This window comes from Ciconia boyciana, chromosome 5 (genome assembly GCF_034638445.1).
Source record: "Ciconia boyciana chromosome 5, ASM3463844v1, whole genome shotgun sequence".
Taxonomy (NCBI): Eukaryota; Metazoa; Chordata; class Aves; order Ciconiiformes; family Ciconiidae; genus Ciconia; species Ciconia boyciana.
Genome location: NC_132938.1, coordinates 84,380,753 through 84,393,214, shown reverse-complemented (window position 1 = coordinate 84,393,214; position 12,462 = coordinate 84,380,753). Strand labels below are relative to the sequence as shown.

The 12,462-nt window shown below is 39.8% G+C and overlaps 1 protein-coding gene across 11 annotated transcripts in view; it reads right to left on the bottom strand.

Moving 5' to 3' along the window:
* Positions 1 to 12,462, bottom strand: part of ALB (albumin) — a 44,240-nt gene that overhangs the window by 15,584 nt on the left and 16,194 nt on the right. For 3 of the 11 annotated variants that reach the window (XM_072861147.1, XM_072861146.1, XM_072861150.1), the window contains 4 exons: positions 7,307 to 7,420; positions 6,434 to 6,550; positions 3,811 to 3,959; positions 790 to 850 (listed from right to left, as the gene is read on the bottom strand). Coding sequence is in view for 3 of the 11 variants with exons in the window: in XM_072861144.1 (XP_072717245.1) it covers positions 790 to 850; positions 2,386 to 2,470 (146 nt within the window). In the remaining 8 variants the exon portion in view is untranslated. Of the gene's footprint in view, positions 1 to 789; positions 851 to 2,385; positions 3,767 to 3,810; positions 3,960 to 6,433; positions 6,551 to 7,306; positions 7,421 to 12,462 lie in introns of those variants that run through there. The other 8 variants (XM_072861149.1, XM_072861145.1, XM_072861144.1 and 5 more) reach the window with 6 other exon arrangements.

Here is a 12,462-nt window from a genome sequence, read left to right as displayed (position 1 = left end):
AGAACAGTCAATATTTTCGAAGGTGCTTCTGGATTCAAATTTCTTTGTTCAAATGACATGCGCAAATGCTTAAACAGAGTAGCATGAAGAGCACAGTACTGGATCCCATATCCTTCCTCTTCTCACCTCCTTTCTGAAACATGTTTTTAACCTTACTTCCCAAAACCAAAAGTCTGGAATAATAGATTAGAAACAAAACAGAAAAGGCTGTGATTTGAGTTGTCTCCCACTTTTACCAGCATATTCGTAAATGCCATAAACTAAGCTGGTTTTTGCCATTGTTACAAATTACGATCTTCAGGTTGCCTTCTTTCAGAAGTAGTTATGTTCCTGTCAGGGCTCTCTGCCGTTCCCAAAACCAGTTTCAAAAGAAAATCATTCAGTTGTCTCAGAAAACCTGTCACAGGTTTGTTTTTTACGGTGGTTTGGTGTTTTGTTTTGTTTTTTTTTTGGTAATGTCTCAATCCAGCATAATTCTTCTCCATCCTAAGGTTATCAAAACTGTATTACTCATGCCTATTTTCTTTTCACATGAGGAACACAGGTTTTCTCATAAGGTTTGCAGGGAGTTCTTTTTCCAGAGAGCAAGAAAGTCATTGTGACTTTCGCCAGTCTTAAAATATTTATAGGCTTTGTATACTAACAGTAAGAAGGCTAACTCAATGCCACGCTTCAGTGAGACACAGACACTCTTCACTAGCTCATACAGTGTGTTTTAGTTTCCCTTTTTTGACCAATATCAACGGAGATAGAAAACAATCAGAAAATGTAAGCTGAACATTCACTTACACTGCCTTAAATGTCTCTTCCTTCAAATCATTGTAGCGATGGGCAATCTCACTCTTGTGCCCTAGGAGGAAAAACAAAGAGAACAATGATGCTCACCGTCACATTGGCTGTGCTAGACCACTTAAAGAATAGATCCTGGGCACCTTGGGCCAGATTTTTGGAAGTATTCAGCGTTCACCCGGCTCTTACACTTAAGGGAGTAATATAATTTTTTTGAAACACACCAAGTTAATGCTGAGCACTTGTAAAATCCCACCTTTGGGTACACCGTCCTGGGTAATCTGTGCTGCTTTTCTGGGAACATCAATCTAAAGCTTTCTTCAGGCCACCTTGAACTCTTTGTTGTCTCAAATGACCGTTCTTGTCCATTTGTCTGCAGATACCTAACTCTTATGCACGCCCGTCTTTCTGAAGGAACCCAAGCATGGGATTTTTAGGATTCTAACAATATTTACCTCTGTAAGCATGTACTTAATTCAGATATTCAAAATGACTGCTGTACCTTACTATTAAGGGTTAGCAAACATGTCCTTTGCATAACGAACAACATTATCATGCCTGCACTACAAATAAAGGAAAGCAGCTGCAGTTTGATTAGAGCAAGCATTAGTAGAATTTTCTCTTTTTGAACACAAAATTATTGACTTGGCAGATTGATATTCTTGTTCCATCCAGTGCACATCATCTGCGCTCTTCATGAGAAGGAAAGCAGATAAATCTCTTCACTTGCTCCTGATGGTAACAAATACAGGTTGTAGTTATGCCTCGCTCTTGGCGGGGAGACTCCCACAAAATTTTCCGAACAGATACTGAGGCATATGGCCACACTAATGAATGAGCTAGAATGGGGCAGTCGTTTGTTCTAGAAATACCATTCAGGAGCATTTAGAAAACATGAAGAGTAATTCCTTTACCTAATGGAATATACCTGCTTTGACAATAAGGGTTTCAGTGCAGAAAATTGTAATTTAAAGATTTTTTGCTGCTGTTCACTGGCATTTCCAGCCAGCTCCTGAAAACTCAGTTTTGTTAAATTTGGGTGTTTTCATGTTTCAAACAAAACCCAAAAATATCAGTGGAAAAATTTCTAGGACTGCCTGCAGAAATATTTGTTTGACCGAGGTCTAAAGTTTTATAATACAGGGAGAAATGACACAATGAGGAGGTTTTGGCTAGCCTTCTAATAGCCCAGACTGAGATGTAGATTTCTGGATTGTTTACCTACTCGTGTGAAAACCGTTGCCTTTAATTGGTGAGGAGCTCGCTCACAAGCTACCATTCAAAAGACAGCACTTTGAAAAGCACAGTGCATCTGCTTTCTCCATCCTGGAAAGTAACAGATTCTGAATAATCAACATCTGTTCATGCGCTACACTGATGTTGCAAAGGGACGTCACCAAACTTACTCGCCCGGTTAAGTGGACTGGAGTGTTCTACTCATCTCCTCACCGTTTCTTCATTTAGTTGCTTTTCAAGTCAATCAGATTTTTCTGTTCTCTTTGGATCAGGCTTGCAAGAATTGTTTGTGCAATTGCATTAAAGGCATTAAATTGATATAACAAAGACTGCAAAGACAACTAATTAGTCCTTTCTTACCTGCCTCTCGAGCAACTCTTTGCAGATTCCTGGATCTGGCAGAACTTAAGAGGAAAATGAATGAAATTAACGTTACCCACTTCATGGTTGCAGATTATGATGTGGGCTAAATTGCTCAGAAATGCTAGGAAGATTGAAGGGAAAGCGTTTGCTTATATACCCTTTACTGCCCATGTCTGTAAAATATTAACCATAGAGCTGGCATTTGTAGATTTCCATTTGGTCTGAAGAAGATTACAAAACTTGGACTGTCCTTGCCAAAAACGAATTTGATATCATTTGTTTATTATGTGTTACTCTGGGCCTTTTTGTCCTGAAAAGGTTGAACCTTCCAGCACCCAAATAGATAAAGTTTTGCGTAAATTTCCTTATCAAATGACAAACAAGGAGTTCAAGGCATCAGACAAAAAAGTCATCAAGTCTAATCCTATAGCCGTGCTTTTTTTTTTTTTTGCTAGTATTTGTTCAAAAGCAAAGCAGGTTGGTATTGTACAGTAACAATTCACCCAGATAGGACTCAGTCCACATACTCGCTTGTAATTAGAGAATTTTACCTTTAAATCACTTTACAAAGATGAGATGGCTCATCTAGACTTTGGTATAAAAAATACAGATTGGTAAAATACAGCAATGAGCGCAAAGATACAGGTAAAAAGCATCTCCAACTTCAATTGGCTTCCGAATTCTTAAAGAAAGAGAAGGTAAAAGCGTGGAACAGGTACCAAGGAATCTGAATCTCACAATGTACGTAGCTCCCAAGGGGAACAATTTCACGCAGACAACAGATCTGTGTCAGTAAGTTGGAACTGACACTTTTACACTGTACAAGACTGCATCTCACTCCAAATTTTGGGACATACATTTAGGGTAACTTCCAAGAGGAAGGCTGCTCAAGCGGCCAAAGGGCTGAGTTGAGCACCTGATTGGTTAGGTCCCGTTCTGGTTTTCTGTGGGTACTGGTATTCATCAGGATCCACAAAACTGCCAAATACCTGTGTAAACATTTGCAAGAGCTGTAATTTCATAATTTTTGCAATTCCTTATTTGGGCTGACATCCTCCCAAGAGTCATCTCTTACTTAAGCACCGCTCTCGTCTTCAAAAATTTTCTGTTGATGAGTGGGTAACTTAGGAGATCAGACACAGGAAAAATTGTGAAGTTTGCACAGAGCGCCGGGACATGCAATAAAATTGAAATTATTTTTCCAGAACACTCAGTGAGAGGCTTAAAAAAAAAAAACCCAAGTATAAGGTTGGATCCTTACTGAGTGCAAAGTGATAACAGTACCACAGTGGGAAATACTATGATTTACTTTTAATGAACTCTCTCTGGTGGCTGGATGTCAACCCACACAACTACTCTCAGTGCGTTGCTGGAGGTCGTGCTCTGCCTCGCAACTCATTGCTTCCCGTAGCAAGTACCCACCTGGTATAGCTTAGAGCAAGGTCTTCTAACACTTCCTTAGTCTTTAAGGTTCCCTTTTCTACTCTGGTTTTTTTCTCAAGTCAGCGGTTTTGCCACAACTCTGTATTATTCCGACTGGGAGTAGTATGAATAATTCAACTTTCAGTTTTCTGGAAATTTGACAAAACAAAACAAAAAAACCAAGACTTCATTTTGTTTCTGAATTTGAGTTTTTAAACATGTCTTAAATAAATCAAATGACATGTCTAAGCAGAAAATATTTGCAGGCAATTTTCATTAGAGAAATGTCAAGGCAATGCATCTTGTCTTTCAGAAAGACCATTCTGTTCTCCATGAATAACCACATAAAACTTAGATGAGTTTACAGAATAGTTGGATACAATGAAATATGTACTAGCTGCTGCTTTTGCAAAAATAGTCTTGCATTTTCCCAAGTCTGCTCCTGATATCTTTGCAGGTGAAAAACAGCATTCTTGTTAGTGACTTAAAGGAACGAGGCTCTGTTTTGGGAATTAAAGGTTATCTGGATAACTCTTACATGAAGGACGGTGGGGGAAAGCCAAATTTGCAGAAGAGCACCCTTGTTTTGTCATAATGTTAGAAATAGGGATTATTTTCAGGTGGTTGTAGCGAAATACCAACTTTCTGGAGAATGATGGGAATAATGATGAGCAATCTGGCCCTTTCAGACCTGTGCTGCTATTTAGCCTAACGAAATCCTGGGAAAGAGCTGGTTAAACACTTCGGTCTGTAATTGGTTTTACTGACCATATCCCTCTGTCAAAGAAGAACCCATCCCTAAAACCTGGATCTTTGTGATTAACCTGTAACCTTCAGAATGGCTGAAGACTACCTAGCATTTTTTTGCACAGTCCCTTAAATCACTGACGTTTGGATATATCAGCATTCTGAGTTTGGAAACTTCTGCACCCATTTGGCTTAGACATAAATGGTGAGAGGTGGAATGGTGGATACAGGGGTTTAACAATACTTCTTCCAAGATCTCAGATAAAATGAATGCAAGGAGCTAACTCAGCAATCTGACAAGTACCTTCTGACCCAATGAAAGCCACTGTAAAAATGGAATATAACTTTCCCACAAACATCAGCTTGATTTACCTCCGACTTGAACCTGTGTCTTTTTTCAAATCTTAACAGAGCACTCAGTGAGATGTAAACACACGTTTAGGTGTCTCGTTGATAACCATACAGTGACTGTAAAAGGCAACCAGACTGGAACACTGCCCAAGTCAAAGTGGTGAAAAAATGTCGTAGTGGCAAATCGTGCCTTAGAACAGCTCCTGAAATGCTCTCAGGCTGTATCCAAGCAGCCTTCAGAAAATGACAGCCAAGGACTGGGAGGGGAAAGTATTTTCTGTTACGCTGAAATTTAGCACAAGAAAAAGTCTCGATATGTAACGTTGCATCTTGAAAGCTATCTGGAATTTTCCCCTGCGGCATTGCGCAGCGTTAGCAAGAACACTACTGCTCCCCTAGAGTTAATATGTAAGTTTGTAATACAGGGTCCATGTTTATTTCTAGATATCTTCTGTTGTCTGTCCTGTACTTCATGCCAACTTTTCATATAACTGCTGAAAGAGAGATCTGAACTCCAATGCTGATGTTTGTTTAACAATATTAAATATTATACTGAGCTTCCTGTTACTCAATTCTTCCATACTGCGTTGAGTACACTTTCAACAAAGTTATCCTGGTATTACAGAAAGGAACATATCCATTGCATTTTAAGAAATGCATTTTCACACACATTTATGTCTAAATTACAGATGGTAACTAGTGTTATTTCAGATGTGGGGGACTGACTGACAGTAATTCTTAGAGTAATTGACCTGGAAAAAAAGGACGCATCATTTTAAAATATTCCCTCATACCGTGCTGTGCAAAGTGAAAGAGTAGATACAAAGTGGATTACTTCATTCTCAGACTCCCGCTGGAGAAATACTTTCAGGGATACCTATTTAACCAACTTCTGTTTGCATATGGCCAGGCTTCATTTTGTGCTGTGTGCTCTCTTATGCTGGATACAACGTAATCAGGAAGGATGAAGAGATGCCATGGTAGAGCCATAGCTCTTAAGGAATTTCTGAGCCATTAGTTTTACAATAACACCTCCTTTATCAGAGGATACCCACCCGTTCGCCTCTGTGTTCAGGTGGTTTGCACTTGAAGGAGATTGCAGGAGAGTGGAAAGCATTCAGAAATCGAAGGGAAAGCTATTCATATTTCATCAGGATTAAGGTTCCCACTGGAAGTTACACAGATGTGGACCAAAATGTACTAAAATTGCATGAGACTTTTGAGTAACACATTTGATAGATCATCAGAACAACTGCCAGAGCGCTTTTGGAAATGAAGTCCTTTTTGAAGTGATCTCTCAAAAAACAAAGGCTGCTAGTAACCCTCTAATTTTGTGGCCCTCAGTTTTATTTACTGCTGTTTCTTCTTTGTTTTAAAGACCAAAAGTTTTGTTTGTATGAATGGACCATGAGATACACACCAAACCTAGAGACCTTCGTGTGCCAGGATCACAACTACTGCCAGTAACCGCAGTTCTGTTTTGGAGGTGGTTTTGTTCTTTGTTTTGCTTTGGCTTTTTACGTACCTAATGATAACACGAAGGAGGGCAGCCAACCAGCAATTTCTTTTCTTCCTCAAAATGAAAAGTACCCTGCTGCCAAAGCGGATGGAACCAGCAAAAAGAATGCTACTTCTTGTCTGCCTGCAGGTGGAAGTGAGATAATGCTGAAAAAGGTGTCACCATCTCCTATTTCCAGTCCTGTGCTTACAGACATGTTGCTTGGCTGTTTGTTTTTTTTTTCCATTGGACAGTAGCTCATTTTTTAAACACCTGTAATTATCAGTGTATTTCTAAATAAATGTCTGTAGTTCTGGAGACATGGTCAGGTACCAGTCTTTTCCTGCTCTGGTGCATTATGTTTGCTATTCTTATCACTGATGTTTGGCTCCTGTGCAAAACAAGTCAAACATCTCAAACAGATATATGCCTTTTATTTGAACAGAGATGGACTCATAGATATAAAATGAGCAAGAAGGCCCATCTGATGAGCAAACATCAATGTGGAAAGGATTTGATCACTGTAGCAGAATAGGCAGAGACCTGTTAAGGTGTAGCTAACAGCATTCCATGACAGGGCATATCTTCTGGGCACGTCCCCCGTTCTGATGCTAAGCCACTCATCTGCAGTTTTACAGCGTTTTCTCTCATTAAAATAAGCATTTTTAAATCAACCGGAATGACTACTCATAGTCTCACTGCACCTGAATAATTCAAACATCTAATTCCAACAAGCTCAATTTGTAATTTACTGTCTTATTCCTGTAGTCTTCTGCTGGAACAGATTCAGGACTACGAATCTGCATCCTCAACACCTAAATAGTTTTGCAAACCCAAACTTCATGCCAAAATCCAGAACACAGACAAGAGTGGCCAGAACGTGCAGTATTCGGTGGTTACTTCAAAGTGAGGGAGAAAGACCTCAGACAGGGTAACATGCAGACCTCATCGTCCCCTCTGTGCTCTCGCTCTATCATCAAGTCCATCCGGAAAGCAGACATTGTTTTAATTATGCTGAAAAGCATACAAACAAAAATGGTTTTCATACCTGTATGAAAATGTTTTGTATTGTTATGTATGGTGGATGTATGTTTTCCAGATTGCAAAGTTAAGCTTGAATTTGATAACCTGATCGCATCATTTGACGTTTTACCTTCCAAAGTTCATCTCAAGGCACACACACACACACATATATGAATGACTCTGCTTGTTTAAGTAATTCCTTTCTTTTTGCTTAGGTAGTCCCCTAATTACCTGTTAACAAGGCATTTACTGCGGCAGGGGTTGGAAAAAGGTTCTTTCACAGCATGCTAGCCCAAAAGGCCTTGGGAAGGCTTCGCAAGCAGACGGAGGAGAAGCCAGTGCAAGTCAGTCTTCTTTCAACATCTTGTTGACCAGGTGTCAGTAGGCTGCCTATTTCACTATGCTCTATATTGTCAATATTACAGTTTCTCATTTACGGGACTATAAGGATTTATAGCTTCATTACAGTGAATTCAGTGCTGCCTTCCCTGAAGTGTTCGTCAGACGTTTACTGTCAAGTGCACAGTTTGAAAATGATTCATGCATAGCCTTCTATTTGAGTTTTTCTGCTAAGCTGTTCGCCTCTTGGTTATATTAGGCTTCAGACAATACACGCTTTCCCTGTTCTTCCTATTTTGTCCTTTACTTCACTGGCAATGGTAGTGATATTAAGACTGCCAGCATCAGGCTTCTGAGTCAGCTTTTTCCTATCCACTGTGGCATTTGTGTATATTTCTTTGTTGCTGTGCTCTTTAGCACAGTATTGAGAAGTTTACCCAGTAGTTTACCTTCACTATTTGACTGGCTGTGATATAATGAAGATGCAAGTAAATGTCTGTTTCCTGCCAAGTTGCGCCAACCGGCTCCAAACCAATGACTGCAGTACGCTACCCGTTGAAATGCGATGTTGCTTTGCTTAGAGTAATCCCTGCAGCAGTATCTGACAACACGTATCACTTCCAAAACCCTAGATAATGGTTTACGGTAATGAGATAATTTATGTGCATTCCTAATGTATACTGAGCTCTACTGGGAACGTTGCATACCTTCATTGTCTGGCCCTTGATTTTCCTATGTATGACATAGCTATTTACCAGGTCTTTCATCTCTCTTATAGGTATCTGCATATGAGAAGTCAAAATGGCTCTAACGTACATTTTCGGCAATAGCTTTTCTCAGGAATATGTGTTTAATAGTATATTGCTTATACATGATGCCCTTTTTCATATGCAGATTTTCCAGCTATCCTTATAGTAGCAATTGTGACTCTCTGATCAGAGCTTATTCTTGTTCTTTCAAGTTCCTGCCTTCAATCTTCTATATCATTGCTTTAAATGATGCTTTCCCTTAGGAAGAAAAATGCATTTTTCATAGCTTTCTCTTTGTGATCTAGGACTGCTGTGTAAGAAATCATCTATACGCATCTCACAGGATCTCAGTTTTAGCTCTGGTACTGCAAGAACATCATATACCAGTGTTCTGGGGGTGCGTAGGGTACTCCATAAAAATGCCTTCTGATTATTTACAGTAGTTTCTGAAGATTCTCCTTCCCCACTATGCTGTGGAGCTTATTACACATGCAGGTGATTGCAAGATACTGTGGTTGTGCGTACATTTTTCTGTGGGTATTCGTAAGAGGAATGTGAAAGCTCCTGGTTGCCATATTTCTAGAAACAATGTTGCAATCCCCATCTCGGCAGCAACACGCTTTGCAGCTGTCTACTCATTCACATTGCAGAATATCGCTGAATTTCAGAATGGGCAAGTTACTCCCTACGCTTTGCTTTATCATTTAGATGAACTGCCTCTCTTGCATTTCCATCTTCTACTCATCCTGGGGGTTTATATACACTAGGCTGACGTGGAAAGAAACGTTAAATATTTTTTAATGAAGGCTTTGATATGATGTAATAATATCTTTTAGATGTGGGATGTCTTCTCTGGCGGTTTTACCTGTTGAAAGCAAGCTGCGGGTAAGTTAGTACGTATATCGTGTATGGTGCAGCAATGAGCCAGAAATCACCTTGTTCTTCCACCTTCCCTACTTACATTGACCAAAGAGAAGAGATTGAGTTCATACCTTGCTACACGTCTTGTTACGCTGTCTCTACGTCCAAAATACTCTCCGTTTCAACATGAATCTCTAAAGTGTGTGAGTCCTGTTAGTGAGTCTTGTTGCCTGCCCTGCTTTTCAAATCCTGTACATCTGATCCCCAGGGCATTCTATCATCCCTACCAATTTGTCTCATGAAATCCACAATGTGGTGATGTAGCCATTTCCCTTGTCAAGTAATATCAGTTGCCAATATCATGCTTTTGCAGCAAGTACAAGAACGGTTTTGTTTTGCCCTGTGAGGTAATAACTTACTGATTGTAGGCATTTCATACCGACTCGTCTATAATGCATTAAATGGCTTGAATCTATCCAAATGCGCAGCCTTCAGTGTTTTGTGAGGGCTATCAGCTGGCAACTTCTGTGACTTCTCAGAATTAGTCTCTTTTTTCCCATGTCCCCGTGACTTTTTTTTCTGTCAATACAAGTAGGTAATCCGCAAAGTAGATGAGGTACTGGCTTGATCATTTTATCCATTTCTAGTTATAAGGTCCCTCAAAAATATCAGAGTGATGTTTTGGTACGAGCAAAGTGCACATCTAATTGCAAAATAGATGTAGGAAAGAATTATCCTAGGTGCAGCGTTACTCCGTTCATGAAGTCCTTATCAGAAAGCACCTTTTGCTTCAGTATTTTTTATAAATTTCTTTGATATGCTATCCGGAATTTAAATTGTTGCGGTGGTGCGATTGATGTTTGTTTCATGATACAACTGTCAGTGGCGATCTTTTTTCTTCCTCTTACATAATTCTCCAGAGGCCTTTGGAATCCAGTACGTTCACTTGTGCCCTAGAAACTTTTTGGCACTCAGTTTCCAATTTCCATGCCGCTGCCTGAGCTTTGCAGCCTGTGTTCTTCTGAGTTTTATGATCCACCTATTTTTGCTGTTTTGTATCCCGCTGATGTCCTATCTCCACAGAAGCTCATATTCTCAGTGGCTGCTTGCATTCTTCTTTAAGGTGCCATTTAAAAACAGTTGGCATAGCTGATATATGTGGAACCATATACATTTCATTAGCGTGATTTTTCAATAGCATACGAAGCCTTCATTTTGTTTAAACTCTATTTTTATTTCTGTGCTTCATTTCCCACCAGTTTTGATATATTTTTCATGTGTTTTCATGTTTGATAAACCATTGTTGAACCTGTTCTACTTATGGTTATGTTTAGCTGTGAGCTACTTCATGTATTTCTAATGATCCTAACAGATCTGCTGTAAGTTCTCTGAAAATTCTCACTAAGAGTCTCTACGGTTCATCCTTTTCACCAGTCTGTCTCCATCATGGCTATTTTGTTTCCGATAGCTAAAAAATGGCATTCAACCTCAAAGAAATTGTTGGTGGCACTGTGCCTGGAAAAGCGCAACTGCAGTCAACTGTAGCTTGATGGTCTTTGGCGGCATAGAAGAGCCATTCAGTGAACACAGCTCAGTCAAGAGCCAAAGCTGAAAGCTTTTGTTTGGCAAGAGATTATTAATATTTCTTTCCTAGGTTTGACGTACTTCAGGTTTAGCAATGAAAGGGATATTGAAAACTTCTGAGGAATGGCAGGAAATATTTGGAGCTTTTTTTGTTTTTTGGTAAATCTCCAATTTATAAACAACATGGCTACAAACTTTTTTGTAAGTGTACGTAGGCGTATTTGCTAAAATCAGAAGAAAAGCATGTTGAAAATGAACTAATGATTCTGAGAGCCATTGGTTTTGCTCCCGGTTTGAAACACTTTAAGAGTTGAAAGAATTGCTTTACGTCTAGCGGGGCTGTAGGACTTGGAAAATTGCTGAGATTTTACACAGACTCCCCCATTCTGCAGCTGACGCACCCAGATGTTACTGCATCTCTGACAGCCTTTGCCCCTCAGCAGTGCTGACACTCTTACTTGGTGCTATTTTTCATTTAGTTTCCTCGTAAACTCACAGTTTTCCTATTCTGGCCTAAAAACTGCAGACCTGATAAATATTTTCTCTTTCACGTCCATCTCCATAGAAACAGAATCTGTGTTACCGCTATAATTGCTCTCTGATTTTGTGCTGATTTTTCTGTTTTGGCCTCTGGATTTTTCTATGTTGGTTTGTTTCTTGGGAAGATACTAGTTTATCTATTTAAGACAACTTGTAAATGTTCAAGCATTAAGAAGAAAAAGAGAGTGATCCTGTTCTCCTTCTTTCCTTCATTTCTGACTAAGCAATTCCTGAAGGTAAAGCCCTCACAACTTTGAAAAATTGAAAGACAGTTATTTTAAATGAAGCCCTGGAGCAGCAGTGGCATTTTCCGCCTCAAATATCCCCTGCTGCCTTTGGAATTTCTTCAGGTAAGAGTCAGGGCCTGAACTGGCACCTGAACAGGAGAATAGATGTTTGTAGAGCCACTTGTAGCTCCTCGTCGCTAGAGGAATGTTTATAGCGCAAGAGAGACAGATGAACGTGTAAGGAAGAATCCTTTCAGTCCCGTATAGAGTGAACAAAGTTCTATCAGAGTTGTATTCAAAAATATTGCTCCTTTCAGCACTCCTATCGGAACCCAGGTTTTCAGTTTCCTCAAAGCCAGTATGTGCATAGAGGTAGGACTCACCTCCTGACATCACAGCAGGAAGCTCTCAAACTCTGAGAGCAGAGGGGTAAGGACGAACAGGAAGAAACGGGGTTCAGAGCTCTGCAGCCCACCAAGCAGGCCTGCTACAGCTAGGACTGAGCCTGTTCCATTCTTTCGAAGCAGGCAGGTTAAGAAATTTTGCACGCTGGCACTGCCATTTACTCAGTGACATAAAAAGATAATCCACTTCTGCATATTATTCTGCTAGAATGAATTCTGAGGCTCCATGAATTAAATGTGAAGCTTTCTGTCCCTGCAGGTGAAATCCAAAACCACAGTGAAATATTTCAACATTTTTGTCTTAGCCTCAGAAGCAAAGTTCAATTAGT